We start from the raw sequence: 20,340 nt of genomic DNA on the forward strand, positions 1-20,340 counted from the left end.
ACTTTTCATGAATGGTAATGCAATAGGAAATAGGCTTGGAGGCATTGTGTAGCCATCAATGTATGGTGTACATAATAATTACCTGATTGTGATTCACATACATTTTGGAAGAACCAAAACATCTGACCAAAATGTCTTTCAATAACCTGACGTATGTAAAAGCAAACCCTGACTCCCCAGGAATAACCCGTTAGCAAACTCCAGAGGTTCAATTAGCCTTGCGCGCATTTTGGCTAGCAGAATAGTAGAGATGTACAAAATATGAATATAGCTGATGAGTGGGCTTGCACATTAAGAAACACGCTGCATTGTAGATTATGTGTCATTTTAATGAACTCTGCATTCATACACCATTTTGAAAAATAGTTACTCTATAGCAGAAGTACTCCAACTGTGATCAACTGGAGTGCTTCCAGTCCCTGGGTTATTTATTGGAGGTTCAGGGAGAACTGATGGGTTAAAGATGCTTTCTCTGCTCATTACCATCTGAAAATATTATGTTTTCCATACAAGCAATTGCTGTAGTGCCCCAGGGAAGTAGTGTGATTGGGCTGGGAGGGCGTATTTCTCTTTGGTAAGAACATTTTGGAAAGCTGCTGTTCTGTATTTCCATGTTGTTTATATTAGGTTACACATGAATGATTACACACACATTTTTTTCTTTCGGTACTTCATGAAACAATCTGTAGGAAGCATAAGAACATGCTGGTTTTAAGCATTAAAAATAGTCATTCATTTAAATTAGAAACAAACAAAATAGTTTCTTTTACACCCAATAATTAACACTGGAGAATTAGCCTTGAGGTGAGCACTATGACTGCTTCTTTAGCGAGCTTTATTGAAAGAGAAACTGGAAAGTAAATTCCAGTAAGTAGCCATTTTATACACAGTGGCAGCTAAAAATATGGTTATTTCTGTTCTTGGAGTAAATGGGACTCTACTGATAGCTTATATACCTCAACCTGAGTTGCTCCTCTCCATGGAGAGATGCTCTGAGCCCGTGACTGCTGCTTTGAACATCCACACATGACAGTGTTTGAAGCCAGTAGCTTTTTCAGTGGGGGCTGGCAAAAGCAAAGGGAGCAAACTTTAATGTGGTTGGTGGTACTTAAATTTAGCTATGACAAGATGCATTTTCCTGCAAGGAAAGGAGAAGAGTCTGTCCCCTAAAGGCGGCAGTTTCGTTCCTTTGATCATGTGGATATACCGTGCTCCATGGTTTGTGTGCCTAAAACTTGGGATTGTGTTCATTTTCAGTGACAGGCTTCTGTAAAATGGTGGCAAGGCACATGCGCTGATACATGGCCGTTCTCATTTACCATCTAAAGGTTATGGCCAGCAAGATGAGAGTTTTTCTGATCCTCCTTTGGACAACGAACGTGGGTCAGCGAAACGTACCTCAAGCTGCAGGAGGTAACGTGTTTTCCTTTTACCGGTGTGGTGTTTTACGACCAGTGGGTGACCAGAGCCCCTCTACGTGTTGGTCAAACGCGCTATTCTACACGTGACTACCACAGTCCATGGCATGCCGTGAGAGCAGGACCACAGATGACCATGCTGTGTTAACATCCTTCCTGGGACAGTTGTACCCAGTTAGATTGCTCCCAGCCACTGCCTGAGGACTGTTTTGCTTTGAGAGGGAAGAACCGTGAGGCATGTAGACGCAACTTGTGCTGTGCCACTTTTGCTCTGGGCTGGACAGTAGCTCCTGGCCGGGCTTATTCAACAATTTAATCCAGCCAGAGCAAAGACATTCCAGATAGCAATTTTACTTCCAGGAACAAAACTGCGGTTAGCTGTAGAAACATGGCGACACAAAGCATTACTGGCACAATCCTGGTGTATCAACAGCCTTAATAGTGACGGTGTTCGTGGGCATCTCAACAAGGAACATTTTAAGGCAGGCAGGTTGGGATGGGGTTTTCTGAGCCTTTACGAGGCAGTTTTCCTAACAAGAGGTGCATGCTTGAAAATTGAACTAGTGGGCATCAAAGGTTGAAATCATGGGAGAAGTGGGGACTGATGTCCCTCAACTGCCTTGGAGATGGCAATTAAGGGAGGGCAGGCTCTGAAGAACTCTAGAAATGGAGGCAAGTAGATTGATTATTTCATTGCCTTGCTATTTATATGCTAACATTTTCCCCCAGCATGAGATCTTCCTCATTTCCATGTGAGCTCCAGGAATCCCTCTTACCCTGTCATTTTAAATTATCATTCCCATCCTTCTATGCTTCCTCCCATTTGTGCTTAATTCCTCTGGTCATCATTTTGTTTCTTCTCTCACATATAACTTTCTGTGGCTGTCAGCCTTCTCCTAGAAAGCCCCACGTTATGCTCTTCTACAAGCTTATGTGGGTGAGAATGGTTTTGTACAATTCACAGGCCGATCACCTGATCAGCCCTGCTTCAGTACAGATACCCAGTGCCTATGTGACTATGAGGATCGAGTTGAAAAACCTAAACCTGTTTAACAAGCCAAATGTAATATATGATTGTGATTCTCAAGTTGAAATTGTTGTAAAAATTCATTTTTTAAGCTGAGTTTTAAGTAGACTCTTATTTGATGAAGTTTTGGTGGTTATTTAAAGATATTTTTCAAATATTAGAAACATTTTATAAGAAGCTGTTGAGAGAATAGAATAGTGAAATGAAATTATTTGCTTGTATTGCTCATTGCTTTTAAACAGCTGCACAATTCACTGGATGATTATGTTATGAATATTTTTATTTCCTCCCTTACAGTTCAGGTTTTCCCACCCGTTAACTTCACCCTTACTGTCTCTGCATTAGCACAAGTACTTTTGCACTGGAAACCAAACCCTAATCAAGAACAAAAACCCTACGCTATTAGATATGATGTGAAAATCCTAAGCCCTGTGCCTGAAGAGGTAAGACAAACGATAAGTCCAGTATGGTAAGAATGTTAATTTCCCATTGAATTAAACATAGGATCGCAGAATCATTAAGGTTGGAAAAGACCTCTAGGATCATCAAGTCCAGCCATCAACCCAACACTACCATGCCTTGCACCAAACCAGGGTGCAGTAGCTGTGATATGTCTCTTGAACGATTGGCATATTGAATCACTTATTCTCTTATAGCGTAAACATATACTTTGAGCACTGGAGAGATTCCCTTCCAGCTGTGCTTATGGCTCCAGCTCTGCTGGGACAAGGGTTAGCCTGCCAATTGGCAGGCTCTGCAGCGGTCGCCTTGGGGGGAAGCTGGATACTGGTTTTAAGCGATATTGCTCCTTGTTCAAGTCAGCTCACTTAATTCACATTAAAGCCAGGGTATCATTAAAATGTCAGATCATGTTTCATCACAGCTTATGCTGTAGACAGATTTTTGGTAAGATAAGGGTCCTGCTGTCTTGAATGAGAAACTTCACGCACTTCTTGTGTGGATTATTTGTAGTCTCTAGCTTTATACGCTTAATATAACCAGCAAAGCTAGCTGGCTGGTTCACCTCGTTGCAAAGCCTGGATCAGTCTTTGCAGGTCCCTTAATTTGGCTTCTATCACATGTGATGCTTATTTGATTTTTTTGTTTTGTTTTGTTTCAAGTATGATACAAAGAAGACTCACAGTATCCGAACAGCTGCCCTTCACAATGGTTTCTCCGCGCACATTCGGACGTTACTTCTCCATAATGACCTTCAGATGAGAAGTGACTGGGTGAAGGCAAAACTCCCGCCTTTGCCAGGTAAGAAGAAATGCAAGGGAGGTCAGAATTTTGTGTTCTGCCCCGGTGTGTGGACTAGACGTCAAAAGGTGACGGGTTTAATATTTGAAAAATACTGCTACACCGATATTACAAAATTATTTAGTCCAGGCCTTTCTCTGCTGCTGTGGAGCCTGGAGGTGCACAACAGGGATAAGCCGCATACAGTTTTCTAAATATTCCTCGCTAAGGCTAAGAACGTACTTTCTAGAATATTAGAAGATCACGTTGCCTTGAATTGCAAGGTGTACATGGAATATATGGTGGTGTGTGGTACAGCTTTGCTTACACTGTTTGGGAATCTTCATCCATCTGTAACTGCTAGACCTGGGTGATGAAGAAGAGAACTGGATACAACAGACAGTAATGGACCAAAGACTGTAATCAAAATGTTTTAGCACCATGAATTTCTTACCATTTTTGTAATAATTGTGTAATTTTTCTTTCTGCTTTATAATTCCCTGACTCTCTAGGTGCTCCAGAGACATCTGTCACTAATTTGTCCTGTGTTACTCGCATCACCATTTCTAGTGCTGTTTCTCTCCATTGCACTTGGCTTCGTGGCCAAGGGGCACCAGAAGATACGGACTACTTTCTATTCTACAGGTTGGTGTTTTCTCCCATTTTAGTCAGCGATTTCTTTAAAAACATCATTTCTCACAAGTATTTTAATTTAGGTATGAGAAGTACACTGAAGAATGTCAAGATTATATCAAAGACAAGTGGAACAGGAATACTGAGTGCAGATTTCCAGTGACTCATATTGATCCTGAAGAGGTTGACACGCTCATTGTAATACACATTAATGGGTCTAGCAAGTATGCTGCAATCAAACCTCTTCAGCAGTTATTTAACCAAAATGCCATTGGTGAGTAGAAATAAATTTTAAAAAAAATATTTAAAATGCCTAGCAGGATTGTCAAAAGATTTGTGAGAGAATATTACTGGATTGAATGGCTCTTGATGCAGGTGAAAATATGTGCTGGTTTTGCATGGACATTTTAAGGAAATTGGGAGAGATTATAAGACAGAAATGGGTGGTTTTAACTGACTTTGATTTTAATATTATAGCATGACAAAAATAAAAAGCTAGAAAATGCAATTAGTTATTCTGTTTGTTAGTCAAAGCATTATTTCCAATATTAATTTTCAGTAGTTTTAGTCAATATACCTTTGAGTACAGTTTTTACTACCTTTTATTTTACAGCCTTTCTTTAAAAGGAAAAAGGTGCATGATGTTCAAGATAACCGTGTCCTTTTAAAGAAAGGCATGAGGCTGTCAAATAAAAGGTAGCATCAGCCATGACTATCATTTTTCATCCACCCAAATAATTTCTTTTCCTTCATTAATTCCAGGCCTTTCACTTTTTTGTATACAGGTAACATTTCCCTTTTTCATGGCTTTACTGAGATAAAACAGTTGACGTACTTTTTTCTTAGAAGTCATCCCATAATAGCTGCCGATCCATTCCTTTGAGTTTGTTCCAGTTTTCAGAAACTTTCCTGGTGACATCTGGAGTTTTTTCTTGAAAAGAAATTTTTCTAACTGTTCCATCATTGATTTCATGCTTTTGTGAAAATTATTTATTAAAATCCCCCAATCTAGTTTTTCAAAACTTTTAAGGGGATTTTAAAAACAGTTTTCCTTTAACTGTTTTCTCCAATATAGTTATTCCTCCTAAATCCGTATCTTTTCTGTCCAAAATGTGAAATAAATTCAAGGATTATAGGTCCTACTTGGAAACACAATGAGGTTATAAAGTGCTCCAACTGTTAGTATTTAACTTAATTGCTAGCATTTAACTAAACTTACCAGTACAGTTTTCTTTTTGTAGAGAAAGTGAATGTTCCCAGAAACGTCACTGTATTCTTAGAGCAAAATGATCTCCTGGCCACATGGGAGAAGCCAATTTCTCCTTTCCCTAAGGAATGTTTTGAATACGAATTTTACGTCTTCAACCTGAAGTCAGGTAACAAGCAGGTAATCACTTCTCTGATGCCCCGGTACTACAGAGCATTCCTGTCTCTGAGCTGACTGTCCTTATAGCTAGAATTTGCCTTTCTGCAACCTGGTGAAAAAGTCTTCATACTCATGGATATGTTACAACTTTTAAAACATTTAAAATAAACCCTGCTATTAGTACATTTTTTTGAAATTATGGACTTTGGGTGAAACTTGCGTCCCATTTGTGACAAGGGTTCAGCAAAGCCAACGTCTCATCAGTTTTCATGTTTTTCCTCTTTTCCTGGACGTCGTTTATGTCTGCGACAACCTATCCCCAAGAGACCTAGGAAAGCAGAGGGACGAAATTTGGAGTGATTCAGTTTTATGCATCTGGGTTCAGAACAGTAGGAGGATGACAATTCTGAAAATCCAGCATTAAGTGTCATAAGGAATAATGCAAAAATGAGGCATCTTTCAAGAATTTGCGCTGAAATACCGGTGTGTTATGAGAGAAAATACACCTATAAAAAATAGAGATCTTACTTCAAAAGCAAGGCCAGATGCTCACTGTTAATCTAGTAAAGGAGTTTTAAAAGAGTAAAAAGAGAAACATGATTAAAGTTTGTTTTCTGAATTGTTTAGTCTTAAGTAATCTGTAAAAGCTCAATATTCTTTTCCTAACAGATACTGAAAATATCCTCAAATGACTTCAGATTACGGATTGATGTCACCAGCAGGTATTCCATACAAATAAGAGCTAATCATCATATATGTTGTACAAGAGGATTTTGGAGTGACTGGAGTGAAATTATTTATGTCGGTAAGCATGACATGCTTCTGTCTTGTAATGAAAATTATTACATTGCTGGAAAGCAAATGCTGCCTAATCACGAGCAGGCACAACACCAAGTGATTTTAACAGAAGCCAGGAAAATAAGTGTTTGAAGAAAGAATCTGACTTGTTAATGTCCAGGATAGTTAAATCTGTGTTCCATTAAAAATGAAAAAAAAGAAATCTCCCAAGTAACCTTTTGGATATACGGAGGGTTTTTAGACAGTGTTTTGTCTTTACATGCTTATGTTTTCAGCGCCTGCTTTTGAACTAGCTTAAGGCCTAAGTTCAAGGTAAGGCCTTTCAGTTGTGTTACTGCTTTAGTTTTCACGTGTGTTTCCCCGGCATGCATCATGATGTTCATGATGGAAGTTAGTATGAGTGATCATGTCAATTATTACTTCACTGGAGCTACCTGAACTATGAAATGTTGACGGGGCGGGGGGGGAGCAGGGGGAAGAGCATGTTTTTAACATCTTTGGAACATGGTCATTTGCCCCACTTTGTTCTGTATTTCCTGCGTGCTGAACATGTTTTTCTGGAAATAACAGTTTCTTTATCATGGCACGTTATCAACTGTTTCTTCTTAGACATCCTCCTTTGCTCTTATCTTCTGAGTTTCTTAACTTCCTGGTTTTCACTCAAAAAAAAAAAGTCCCTTATGCTCTCCTGTTTACTATACTTTTCCCTCTTACATCTATTTGGTAGTGAATACAAACCTGCTGATGTTTTGCCTCCTTACTCTAACACATCCCCTTGACCTTCCCACCTGGGTCTGTGGCACTGGCGAGCCCAGAGGCTCAGCAACCTGACCACTCACCTGGGGCAGGATGCGGCTGACCAAACTTCTTATTAATTAAGAAAACTGGGCCTGGTTATTACCCACGTGCATCTGTTTGGGAAGTATTTGGATGAGGCCAACTTTAAGACCAGTAGACCTCTTCTGAGCCCATATCCTGAGAAAAACACTGGCCTAGGCTGCCCGACCTGTAGCAGCAATACTCCGACGTCGTTAGGAACCAAAACACCGTTCTGGATCCTTTCCTTGGGCTGTGGTGATCAAACCCTGTGCCAAAGCGGGCGGTCTAAAACTGTGCCTTGATACCAGCTGTCTCTAAAGGTTTTTTAGAAGCATAGCAGTCAGACAAAGCTAGGTTAAAAATCATTAGTGCAGCCGAGTGGGCTGGACACCCTTGTTAACTATGCACGGCAGCCCGATACGAATCAAATCTGGGAAGCTGTATGTACATGTGAACAGCCACTGCCAGGGTTCGCAGTTTAAAATCATAGAGTCATAGCATGTCCTGAGCTGGAAGGGACCCACAAGGATCACTGAGTCCAACTCCTGTCCCTGCACAGGACAACCCCAAATTCACACCACAGCTAAAAGACCCACAGGTCAAGTTTGGGGCTGAGAAGTACCTCACAGGATGTTTTTGCCATCCTGATTCTGCTTTCCCAGCAAGGCTGAAAGATTTGAGGGCCCCGCTATGTCAGCCGGAGCGCTTTTGGAGCTGTCTCTGCTGCGTGGTGTGGCAACGACTGAGGAACCTGGAGACGTCGCCGTTACGGACACCTCTACTCATGCACTGCACGTATCAAATATGGAAAATTGATTCTGATGTTAAAAAAAATAAGAAAGTGAGTCTTCCATAAAAATTTACTCAGATCTCAAAAATATCCAAGGATAGGTCGAATTACTTCAGTTCTTATGAAAAGGGGCTTTCAGAGACTCGTTGCAGTTCGTTGACACAACACAGGCTGCTGCATAAGTCACTGGGGTTCGGTACATACTTCAGCCAGCGATTCACGTTGCTGTTAGCTTGCTCTCTGGCTCTGAGGACGTTTCATCTGTTCCCTCTGTTTCATGTATTCATGTATTTCATGTGCCTCTCACTAGGCAGGTGCGCGGGCTCGTGCTGGTTCACAGTGGTGTGCGGGGCTGGGCCGGTACCTCCGGGCACATCTCGGAGAGAAGCCGGAGGAGGAGCACCCCGGGCAGGTCCCCAGAGCCACGGCACAGCCTCTGCAATCGCTGCTTCTCCCACACCTTACGCCAAGCTACTGTGAGACTTAGCGTTGGCCATTGCCAACCAACATAAGATGCAAGAAACATAGGACCCTTCCACTTTTAGTTTGGAAAACAGAGACACTTCCCAGGCGTCATGCTGGGAGGCTTCAAATTGGTTTATGGGACTTAACTGTTTTCTACAGTTTGCTGCCCCAGTTGTCCTCAAGACTTAAATGAAGCATAACTCATTGACATCCTAAATCTTATTTTCTTGAAAGAAAAGTGGTAACCCTGAAGACAAAAATAAACCATCCTAACCCGTTTGTAATTGCAAGGTTGACTGTGTACCCCCGTTGGGGTGGTTTGGAGGCGCAGGACGGATCACACAGGCCTGCCCATGGCGTCGGCCACATGGTGCTCTCAGGGACTGCCGTGCAACCACAGCCGTCGGCAGAGACAGCAGGCTCAGCTCCTCATTTCTCAGAAACAAATCTGGCCACAACTGAATTTTGTTTTGTCTACGGCACCAATAAACCCAACGCTCCTGCTGCTGGCCGATTTATGTCCTTTCAATTACCTGGTAATGGCAGTGCTGGCACCTTGATGCATAGGACAGGTAGTTATCGTAAGCACACACGGACTCGGCAGCCTTTTGAAAATGAACTTCATTGTAAATGTTTTTGTTATATGGCATAACGTGGCACAGAATAATGGTCGTGGTCACTGAGCAATGCCTTTTCAAAGCAGAAGCGTTGACCTTGATAGAAATACCTGTGTCTGCTCACAGGCAGAGGTGGTAGAGAAATTCTTCCTGAGGAAATGTATCAGCAACCAGCTCACCAGAAAAATAGGGGGTTTCGATGTCTTTTCTACAGGCAACTTTATGAAGCCAGTGAAATGCAGTTCCTGGCTAGACAGGATTAAGAGAAACGAAGAATGGTTTCATGGAAAACAAACAGTTGGTGCCTGAGATTGACAGCAAACGGTGTCTTTGCTGAGTACCAGTCGTGTGCTCGCTGCATGGCATTGCGTGTCTCGGGACGGCAGCTAACGGGCCGTATCGTCCTTCTGCTGGGCCTGGCTCCTGGTGCTTCTCGGCTTGTTCTCTCTCTTTCACGCCAGAATGAAAGAAATTTATTGTTGAAATTAGAAAGTCAGTTTCATGGAAATTGTTCTTGAAACTCCACGTTTTGCTTCGAATTCTAGACACCAATTCTTCTTTGTTCACATGTTAATTTGTGATCTGAATACAATCACATAAAACAGCTGATGAAATCTTCTGTAAAAGGGTGTTCAAAAATAATCTGCACTAACGTTATCTATTTAATTTCTTTTTTTTCCTTGAAATTCAGGGCAAAACAAACTGGAGAATCCCATAGCCTGGATTCTCACTGTGCTTTGTGCGTCCGCGTGCTGCGTGTTCCTGCTTGTTGCTATAATATGCAAAATGTAAGTATCATTGTCTTCTTTTTAATTACAGTATAACTAAGGACTAGGTGTTCAACAGGTGTGTGGGGGTGTTACAAGCTTTGCTTAATTTTAAGAAAGGGCATGGAGTTTGGTATTGAAGCGTAATTATACAAAGCAAAAGTACTGAAAAGTAATAATCAGCCTCATCAATTATGAGCAATAACATTCAGCAAAGTTGGTGGGGTAAGAGGGTTATTCAATTTTATCTTTAACAACAAAACCATATACTCAGGTGACACTGTTAAAAATCTCTTTGTCCTTATCTCATTTCTTCACTTAAATGGATCTGGTTGGGTCAGTGATTTCCCCAGGAGGACTCTGTATTTAACCCTGGTGAAGGCTGCTGAGAGCATCTTTCATGGCTCAAACGTACAGACCGATACTCTCTCGGTCTTGCCTAGGTCAGCCCGCAGGCATACGCCCTATATGGGGCCCTGCGCACGTAGTCTGAGTTGCAGTTGACATCAAAGGAGTGGGCTAGATGCTCTGAAGAGGTAAAGATTCAGTGCTTTTGTGCTCGCTGCTCCTCTTGACCTCTTAACAAGAGCAAGTGCATCAAACTATTGTTGGCTTTGAGGTTCTGACCTATTTGCTTAGTTTATTTTTATTTACTCCAGAGGCTGTGGATGCCATGTCGTAAAAACAGATGCCATATAGCTGAACTTCCCAAAATGTGCTGTGAAAAAACCCAGCTACACTTTGGGTTTCTGTAGCTGTGACTAGCCAAATCTTAAGTCATGACTTAAAGATTCAAAGTAATTACAAGGTTCTCCCCTGAAACCTGCATCAAGCAGCAATTATCAGTCCACAATAAACACAGCTCCCAGGAATGTAAGTGATGTCCTCGACTCTGCTAATTTCTTATTAATTTCTTCAATGCCTTTTAATTTATTGGTCATCCTGATGCGTCCTTGGCTATTTTCCTTTCCGTACTACATTTCCTTTATCAAATAAAGGTCTTGTCTACAGGAATGTTACATTAGAATAACTGTTAATAACTCTCCCTAAAGTGTCTGGTGTCTATGATAACCTGTTCTTAAGTCAATTTAATTAGCATAACAGGTCTCAATAAGCAATCCTTTCTGGAACAAGACAGATTAACTCCCCAGAGACTTTATTCATGTCGTGCTTCGTATGCACTTGTTCCCAAATATGCAGCCTTGATGTATTGGCGTGAATCCGCAAACCACTCTTACTCACGTCACCGATTCTTTTATGGATTGACCTGTCTGTATAGCCGTAAGTCCTCCACTGCTCCAGCATCATCTTCATCAGCCCTCTCCTCTCCCTTTGCGACAGCAAAACACCAACACCAGTTAGTTCCAACACCAGTTAGTAGCAGTCATACTGCTCTGTGTTTTCCTGTGGAGTTCTGCAAGTAGTTGGATATTATGCAGTTACCCCCCTGGAGAGCCTGAAACAGATACAGGGGGAGAAATAGGTGTAAGGGAAGACTTCTACTCAAGGACCAGCTTGAAGATGCTGTGGTAATGCATTTTATGAACCGCAGTACATCAGGCAAATTTAAGCTAGCCTTTCCAGGTTCAGCTGCTTGATGCTACCTTGGTTACGTCTAGGAGTTTCTCTCTGCCTGGCTAGTATATAATCCCCTAGCACCCAAAGGCTCATTACATTCCATCTTTGCCAAAATGATTAAATTTTTTTCTGCCTGCTGCACAGAATTTCATGAGGCTGCTAGCTTTACTCCACCCTTCCCGAGCGGCTTCTTGCTCAGTGTCCTTGCCGCTTCTCTCATCCTCCAGCCTGGCCTGGGAGGAGGTAGGAAGTGCAAGAAGATGAAACACAGTGCTTAGCCTGCTCATTTGTTGTGTCTGCAGATAATCAAAAAAGAAAAATAGAACCGGTTCCCTCGATCACAGTTTCATTAGTACTCTCAGTTGTTACTGCTGTTGAAAAGTCATGAAGTATGGCAATTCAAGCCACGGAATAATTTCACATTTCATGCGATTTGAAGCCGTTATAAGGAAATTCATTATAGCAAAGAGTTCTAAATTTTTTTGTGCGCTTCCTGGTGGTTGCAGGCATCAGAGATACAGCCCGCCATTTGGGAGAGATGCTACAAGGCAAAGTAGCCCTTTGGGATCGTTTAGATAATCTTTTCCCTTCGCTTACTTGCAGTAGCTGTTGGGCTTTCTGTCTTGATGAAAAGCACAATCGAGTGTTTTCCTACTTTGCCCTTTGTCTTTATGACTGAGCATCCTCCATACTTCCTTAGGCTGTATCCTGGAATAACATTTTCTCCTGGAGGCGAGCCCACAGGAGGATGTAGTTAACAACTTGCTCCCAGCTGCTCTCGGCTTAATTGACACGAGGACAGTGAGTAGCCCTCCGTAGCCTGAAATCGATGTGGCCATCCCGACCTCCAGCAGGCACCCCTCCCGCTTCTGCGCGCCGCTCCAGCCCACCGCCAGCAGCCACCAGCCACCCGCTATGGGGAAGTCGCTCGGAAAGTGTCCCAGGGCATCTCGGTGGAGGCAAGACACTAGAAAAGGCACTCTAAATACTGAGAAAACAAATATTTTATCAATCTCATCGTAGCGGCTAGAAGGGGGAAAAGAAGAACTTGTTGTCCTACTTATTTCTCTTTAGTTATCTTTGGCCTTTTCGTGTCACAGCCTGGGGATAAGTGGCAAATTTCAGAAAGACAGACATGGCACAGTAACTGGAGGCCCAGAAATGCTGAGTTAAGGCACAAGGGTTCCGTGGGGTGTTTGCAAAGCCTGAAGGTCCAAGTAGCACTAATGGAAAGGGCCATGCTCTAACCCGTGTAGAGACAAGCAGAGGTACCTGGAACATTTTTTGTGACAAGATACTTAATCACATAACTCCAACTTTTCAGCGTCCTGCAAAAAAGAACAGGACGGTTCTGAGGGCACCACCCCCACCAACGCCTCCCTGCAAAGACTCTTGCACCTGAGGGGCAAGCACCCCCCACGAACACAAGTGTGCTTCTGCCTCATTCCTGTTGGGCGTTTGTTCATCCCTCCTTGAGGGTTTCTATTCCAGAAGCAACGTGTAACTTATGCTTTTGCTGACTCAATAAATAATTTTGATATGGCTCCATCAAAATCTTTTATTGACAACCAGCACAACTGGAAACGCGCCAATTCCAAACAAAACCAAATCGTCTTGTTTACGTTGCACGGCAATAGCACAAATCAAAACCACACTCAGAGCTGGAATAAGAGGCAGGTGAAATCATGTGGCCTCCAGGGCCTTCCTCCTGAAAAGTTTGGGAGACCCGTTGGAGCGCGGGAGCCGTACAGACAACAAAGCTTGCAAGGCTAACCTGGGTATCGTCAGAAGGATCTAACCCTTAGCAGGAAGGCTGGGAAGAGTGGCGATGAGGCCAGGTGCTGGAGTGTTAATATTGGCACTCATCCCAGTCCCACTCCTGAGTCACACCAGCAGCCACTTTACTGACCCACTGTGCTGGTGGTGACGGCGCAGCCTGACTTGTCCTCTGCAGCCAGCGATGCTCGGGCTGTGCTCAGCATTTCAACAAAGGGGATGCAAATGTCGCCTAAAAACAACTCACACCCTGCTTTTCCTCCCCATAATCCCCCTTCTGGCTGTACGCCTCCGTCACAAACCCTCGTCCATGTGCAGCAATGGGGAGACACCCCATAGCTTGCTTGGTCAGGTCTATCATGCGGGCGGTGGGATGGCCCTTCCCTTCGCCTAATAATTAGTTATACGTTGGCATCTCCTTCAAGGCGGCAGCAGCTCAGCCAGGAAGGTTTAGCTCCAAAGTGATAGTCAGAAAACATTATTCCTCCTCGCCTCCCTGGTGAGGAGGAATAATAGGATAACAGAAAACTTGACAGAACTCAGAAAGCTTTTCCAAGACGAACGGTCGTAAGACCAGAAGCATTGAACTAACAATCAGGAGTTTTTAACATCAGCCAGGAGAATTGTCACAAAGTCAATGGGGCAGAGGAGCCGCTCTGCCCTTGGTCCCAGCAGCTGGGGCTCCACCCCTTGGCCACGTCTGTGCTTTGTGGATGTCAGGCTTGCTCTGCAGAACAGGTGCCGCGTATTAATTCTGGGCCAAATCCTACAATTGTCACTCAGGCCAAGTTCCCATTAAAATCTGGCCCTATTCGGACATCGTAGAGTTAATGAATGCGTTTTGGTGATTGAAATGTGAAGCCTGTACTCTGGGGTATAGCAAAGACAAGAAGAAGTTCACGCTGCGGCGCTCGCTATCACAAAAACACATACGCCTGTATGCTTGAGCCAGGCTAAAGAGTGTCAGGCAGGGAGGGAGGATCCCAAGGGGTGTTAGCAGGATGAGTTATTACACCGCTAAGCAGAACCGTTTGCTGTCAGCCATCTCTGGTCCCGTTCCTTGCCTCCTCCTTGTTCCCTCGGCACACAATTATTTGTGGTTGCTCTCCTACCACGAGACATGGGCAGATTATGTCCAGAAACCAAAGTCTGAGCAAGAGGCAGCCTGTCTTGACTGTCCAAACAAGGCACATGACAACGCAGCCCTTGGGAAGAACATGAGCACGAACAGACAGATCAGAGCAATTAATTTCTCTCCAAGACAGGGCTATTGGTGGCCCTTGAAAGCCGCAGCAGTGCCCCGTTGGGTCGGACCGCCTAGCCCAGCTCTCTGCCGCGGCTGCCGTGGGAGAGACTGGTGGGGGAGAGCGGCAGCCCACCTCCCCTCTGCCATCCCCATGTCCCCAGGGCCCAGAAGTGTCCTGTGAGGAGCGGCACACCTGCCGGGTCCTCGGGCTGGACCATTAGCCATTCCTTTCACCCCTTTTTGAACCTGCTGCTCCTGTCAGATGCCGGTGGCTGCGTGGGAGGGGGACAGGAGGGCTGGCGGTGCGAGGAGACGTGCCTTCTCGTGGGGCTAAACACGCGCTGCTTGTTGGGTACGTCATCCGTCAGAAAAAGCAATTCTTTCACATCCCTCCACTACTGATTTTTTTTTTTTGCAGGAACCATATTTGGAATAAACTGTTTCCACGAATCCCAACACCCAGCAACAAATTCAGAGATCCCTTCCCAAATGACTACGAGGTAAAATAACATCTTAGTCACTCTTTTTTTAAAAATGTATTTTCTTCTTTTTTTGACTAGTAGGAATGCTCGTGCTTGCGTGCTGCTCTTTCCCTGCAAGGCTGTGAGCATATAGCTTGCTGCTGCTCAGTTAAAGCCTTTTGACCTCTTAGACTTTCTAATGTCCCTATTAAATGCGGGCTACGTTGTCAAATGTGTTGTGCAAAACATGCCAAATGGGGAATCCGTGGTTGCAGTTAACGTAAGAGTAGGCGCAGCCCGGACTATGAGTATAACATTGAGTTAGCCATCGCATTTAGCAATTTGTGAGGCTGTTTTTGCAACCATAACAACTGCTGTGGTCGGGTCTCACCTGGCTGTGCGGCCACCGCCTCTCCCAGCCTGCCGTAGCTCTGGACCTGGCCTTGTTTGTAGAGGAAAGCGTTTTGGGGAGGGTTAAAACAAACGAACAAAAAGGATTAAGCACTACTGTTGAGTGCTTTTCTAATACGCAGTGAATTCCAGGCGCACGGTGCCATACCCACGGCTCTGCCTTTTGCTCCTTCCAGCGAGCCCAGCCAGGCAGGTGGGGCTGCCTTGGCAGGGACTGGAGGTTGACTCCCAGAGAGCTGATTTATTTTGCGAAACCTAACAATGGGAAATACTTTGGTCCTACTGTTAAGCTGGTCTTAAGACTTATTATGTTTTCTGTTACTTCCTGATAAATACATTTGCCTTACAGATAAGATAAAACTCCTCATTGTCTGCTCAAGGGCAGTGCTGCTCAGTAACTTGATTTTAACTTGTCTCCTAGAAGAAGGGTTTGATTTTTTGGGGATATTGTTCTTATTCCATGGTCTGGTCAAGGAAACAGGCTTAAAATATTATCATATCATGTTTGTTTTTAATTAAAGCCACTGATGTAAAAATAACGTGACTTAGGGTATCACAAATAAGAATATGAGAAATAGCAAATATTAACACTGCAGCTAGAAAACGTGAGCTTGCAGAGCCTGGTTCACATGATCAGGACCAGCTTGTATTTAGTTGTCTTTTTACTTAAAGTGAGCTCAGTGCGGGTAGGGGATGCCGCTGGAGGCTTTCTGCTGGCACCGCGGCCCCAAGGGTGGTGGCACGGGCAGGGAGCCGTGAGGACGCGGCCCTGGTGTCTCTGCTGAGATCACGCGCGAGAGCGAAACCCCCAGCAGCTGTTTGTTGTGGACATTCAGTTCCTAAATTTGTAGCGTAAACAGTGGGGTGAGGTGACGAAAGCCCCGTGCAGCCCGTGGGAACCGCGCTCGGCCCCGAGGAGCAGCTCTGCCTCCCGCTGCCCCCGCGGGCTTCCCGGCAGCTGAACTACTGCTTTCTGCTTCCTGCTGCGAGTCTCCCCGTCCCTGCACGCTTCCTTGCACAGGTCTGCTCGGTCCCGAGGGGTCGGGGTCTGGCCCCACAAGTGGGCTTCGCTGCTGTTTATTTGGAAACAGTCCCCTGCCCCATAACGCGCCCGCCAGCTCCTCGCGGGGCTCTGTGTCCTTGGCTCCAGAGGGCTGTCTCGTGGGCCGCTGTGGCCAAGTGTGCTGTTGCAGAGCAGCCAAATGGGGACTTTCTGGGTGCGGGGGGCTGCTGGCGCGAAGGACGGAGCGATGAGCAGCCTGCGAGACCTTCAGCGGGGATGTGAACTTTCCGGAGAAATTCTTGCGTTGAACCCAATGCTCTTTCTCAGCTCTTACCTAAGGAAACATTTTGGGTGAATTCCTCTTTAAGCGCACCAACTCGAAACACGGTGTTTTGCTAAATATGTTAAGTGAGGGCTTTGCAGCATTTGTTTCATAACGACTATTCAACGCAGGCTTAAAACAGCATGTCGTGACTCCTCTCTCCTAATCAGTGCAGATTAGCTGCTAACCTCAGTTTACCTCCCAGCTCACCAGCTAAAAGTGGTGTTTGCTTTCCAGAGAGCACGTACCTGCACCAGCGAGACGGAGACCGAGTTCGGCAGCTTCGTTGAAGACCTCTACAGCAGCACCCTCGACGACCCTGTCTTCTGAGAGGCTGCGGGGCTGGCGAGGCTGCGCGGCCCCGGCACGCCACCCAGCATCGCCGCGGAGCCGGCATCGCCGCGGAGCGCCTCGTGCCACCTCTGCTGCGGCGGCGTTTCCAGCCAGGGGAGGAGGACTTGCTTCCACGAGGTGCCTTGTGTAATGATAAGCTACTAAACAAAAAGTCCGAGTTCAAGCAGGATATAAGTATACGGTACAAGGGCTGTGCAGGAAAAAAAAAATCTGGAAAAGTGCGAATGGCTTTTTTTTTTCCGGATGAAAGCTTAATTGTTTGGATTTCTGTTTTGAGTAAGGCTGACAACTCAAGCTGCAAAATGCAGACTAGGACTTGGTGCAGCCCTGTGTACGGCAGCAAGGTACCCGCCCGTGGTCCCTGGCGGTGACCGAGGTGTGCCAAATCCTAGCAAAGGAGTAAAACAAGCTGTAGAGCACCCCAGCGCTGCCCTCCCCGGGGCTGCACAGCTACAGCGAAGCCATCGTGAGAGCGGGGACCCGCACTTGGCCGTCACCGATACACTCTGTAGTGAAACAGCGTGAGCTCAGCAAATAACCTGCGTGGAAACGCAATTCGTGGGCAAGGGGAGCGTCTGCCTGTGCTGAGCGCGAGCTGTGAGCCCTGCAGCCAGGCAGCCTCTGCGCGGGGACCGCCCCAACGGCCAGGCCGTGCGCCTCCTGCTGCGCGAAGGTGCTTGCATCTGGCTTTTTGAGTAAACACAGCGCCAATTTTGGCTGTGGGGAAAAGGCTGTCTCAGTTGCAGGACTTTATAAACCCCAAAAGCCACCAGATTTTGTAGGCTGTTTAAGGCAAGGTTAGTTTGCCGACGCACAATTAGAGTCGTACTCCTCTGATGCACGAAGCCGGCACCTTGCCTTGCTGCCTTTGTACGCGCAGGTAGCAGCTGCTGCGGTATGTGTGTGCGCACCGCAGGCGCCTCGCTGCCACCCACTCCCGAAATCTCAAGGCTGTGTGTGCGTGGCAGGTTTTGCGGATGGCCTGGGGGTGCTGCGCGGGTTGCGTGCGCTGCGGGCCTGCGAGGGGCCCCGTTTAAACTTACAGTAAATTCACACCTTGGGATTTGAAAACTATTCAGGTAGACAGCAATGGAACGCTGCAGAAAACTGACAGGAGACTCCCGCTCATGAGCCACTGGAAACTGAAGACCCCTCAGCAGCCCCCCGCAGAGCGCTGACCCCAGCGCTGGGCGTGAAACCCCTCTGAGCCCGGCCAGCTCCAGGGTGCTGCCAGGCGCACGGTGAGGCATGGAGAGGGCAATGCTCCTACTCAGATTTTTCCTGTGAAGTTCTGAGATATTGGTAAAAATGTCCACACTCATGTGCTGCCACGTGGACAGAGACACGCGACTAACAATCCCCCGATGCCTGCTGCACGCCTCTCCTCGGGCATCCTCGCTGCCCAGGGGAGTCCTTGCTGTTTATTCTTCTGGTTTGTGGCAGTTTATTTTTTTTCCTTCAGGTTATTTTCTTCCTTCTTGTAAGCTTTGTGCAGTTCTCAGAAGCAGGTAGGCATTTTTAATAGCTTGGCTTCCCTGGGCTTAAATGTCCCCAGCTGGTGGGGCTGCGATGGCGGATGCCTGCGCAGGGATCACAGCAGCCGGCCGAGCCTGCAGCCTGCGTGCTGTGGGACCCTGATTTCAGCATGAAACAACAGCTTCACCTGTGTTTCTTACACTCCCTTCTCCTGAATGAGGGGATGCCACGGGGGTGGGTGGGCTCTGAAAGTCTACGTCTGCCTACCTGGGTGCTCACCGGGGGCGGGGGAGGCATGGCAGACTCCCAGCTGGCTCATTTTCAGCCCAAGGCTCCTTTGCAGGCTCTTGCCTTTGACATCAGCTGGCAGCATCTGCAAGAGGACAAGAAGGGCTTGCTTGTGCTCCCTGGCGCGAGGGATTAAAGCTTAAGGGGGTAAAAAAAAAAGACAAATGGCACAAACTGATAAACTTCCTCAGTTGCACCTACAAAACAAAGCACAGCCTGGGAGTGCAGAGTTTCCAAGTGCACTGTAAGTAATGAAATGTGCCAAGGACCTCTTGGTGCTCTTAAGAAGCTTTCTGAGCTGCAGGGAACCGGGATCCTCCTTCACGTGCAACTTCAGCTGCCTTCAGGGGATTTTGAAAAATCCAAGCCCGATACTGCAACCCGTTTTTCTTCGCTATCTGTTGTTCCATCTTACATGAACTGCGTTTGAGAAACCTCGGTTTCTCTTTGTGATTTGTTTACTTACATTGTGAAATCCACACAGCGAGTTACCAAATAAACCTCCTGCCTGAAACCACGCGAACAACTCGGCCCTTGGCCTCTCTGGCTGCGGAGCACGAAGCGCTCCTGTTCTTGCAGAGCCCTCTCTACTTCTGAGAAACCTCCTCTCCGTCGAGCTGGCCAGCGGTGGGGTTAAGCGCGTTAACAACGAATGAAGAGAATGATTTGACCCAGCAAGTAAATTGTTTGGAAGGTGCCTAATGTAATGGAGTTCCCAGATGCTACAGACTAAAAATAATTATAATAAATGAGCCAGTTCTCATCTGGGTGAAATAGCACGGCTCCGTCAAAATTAATGTAGCTCATTAATATAACAATGTTTGTACCTCAGATGTCTCTCCTGCCTGTGATCTTAATGGATTTGAGGTGCCCGGCTTTAACAGTCTAAAAATCAGAATTTCATCAGTAAAATCCTAAAAACGAGGCTGAAGAGAATTCATTTACTGTAATGTATTTTATGTCGTGCCTTCGAGCGAGCGGGCCTAATAAATAACATTTCTAAAAATAATTTCATTCCCATTAATGGCAAGATATTGCAGAGATTAATGCGATGTATTTTGCACGCGAGCTGTGCGTTCGGCCCTGCGAAAGCACACGTGCGAGGCTGCAGCGGCGGCCTCGGGGGGCCGAGGCGTTCCCGGGGCACCTGGGCACGGAGAGGGGGGGAGGTGTCACTGATAAGGACGCGCATCACGGGCAAACAGCTGCAAGGAGCCGGCGATGGTGAGAAAACCCGTGTGGATGCTCATCTGAGCAGCAAGGGCACGTCGGGGCCGCGGGATTTCCAGGGAGGACGAGTTCTCTCAGGGACGGGCAGGGCTTGATGGCTTTGAAAGCCGGCAGACGCGTGGTACGCGCGCTCTAATAAATACAGCTGAGCTGGTGTAACGCAGCGGGAGTATCTTCGACCTCCCGGCCAGGCCGTTGGTCCAGCCCTTCCTGGCGGCCCCGTGCAGGGACGCGGTGGGGGAACCTCACCTCTGCC

At 46.0% G+C, this 20,340-nt stretch overlaps 1 protein-coding gene and 1 long non-coding RNA gene across 4 annotated transcripts; one reads left to right on the forward strand and one right to left on the reverse strand.

Moving 5' to 3' along the window:
• The first annotated feature begins 1,301 nt into the window (after nucleotides 1-1,301).
• On the forward strand, nucleotides 1,302-15,196 carry IL5RA (interleukin 5 receptor subunit alpha). Its single transcript, XM_009511951.2, has 9 exons — nucleotides 1,302-1,413; nucleotides 2,743-2,888; nucleotides 3,567-3,705; nucleotides 4,197-4,329; nucleotides 4,401-4,591; nucleotides 5,559-5,704; nucleotides 6,353-6,488; nucleotides 9,864-9,960; nucleotides 14,958-15,196. The coding sequence occupies exons 1-9, from the start codon at nucleotides 1,302-1,304 to the stop codon at nucleotides 15,046-15,048; spliced, it is 1,191 nt and encodes a 396-aa protein (XP_009510246.2). The 3' UTR covers nucleotides 15,049-15,196.
• On the reverse strand, nucleotides 9,207-19,715 carry LOC135313792 (uncharacterized). 3 transcript variants are annotated; one of them, XR_010373292.1, is made up of 6 exons: nucleotides 19,124-19,715; nucleotides 18,834-18,939; nucleotides 16,985-17,230; nucleotides 11,182-11,269; nucleotides 9,554-9,754; nucleotides 9,207-9,523 (listed from the first exon to the last, which is right to left on the reverse strand). It is a non-coding gene; the product is annotated as an uncharacterized LOC135313792 (long non-coding RNA). The 3 variants fall into 3 exon arrangements; XR_010373291.1 differs by having other exon boundaries at nucleotides 16,985-17,227; nucleotides 18,834-19,715; XR_010373290.1 differs by having other exon boundaries at nucleotides 18,834-19,715.
• Nucleotides 19,716-20,340: the final 625 nt, after the last annotated feature.

This window comes from Phalacrocorax carbo, chromosome 6 (assembly GCF_963921805.1).
Source record: "Phalacrocorax carbo chromosome 6, bPhaCar2.1, whole genome shotgun sequence".
In the NCBI taxonomy this organism is placed as follows: domain Eukaryota; kingdom Metazoa; phylum Chordata; class Aves; order Suliformes; family Phalacrocoracidae; genus Phalacrocorax; species Phalacrocorax carbo.

Bases quoted from the DNA above. Each gene is read 5' to 3' on its own strand.
- IL5RA (XM_009511951.2), top strand. From the start codon at position 1,302: ATGGCCGTTCTCATTTACCATCTAAAGGTTATGGCCAGCAAGATGAGA. The intron at 1,414-2,742 runs GTAACGTGTTTT...CCTCCCTTACAG, and splicing joins CGTACCTCAAGCTGCAGGAG to TTCAGGTTTTCCCACCCGTT. The intron at 4,592-5,558 runs GTGAGTAGAAAT...TTCTTTTTGTAG, and splicing joins ATTTAACCAAAATGCCATTG to AGAAAGTGAATGTTCCCAGA.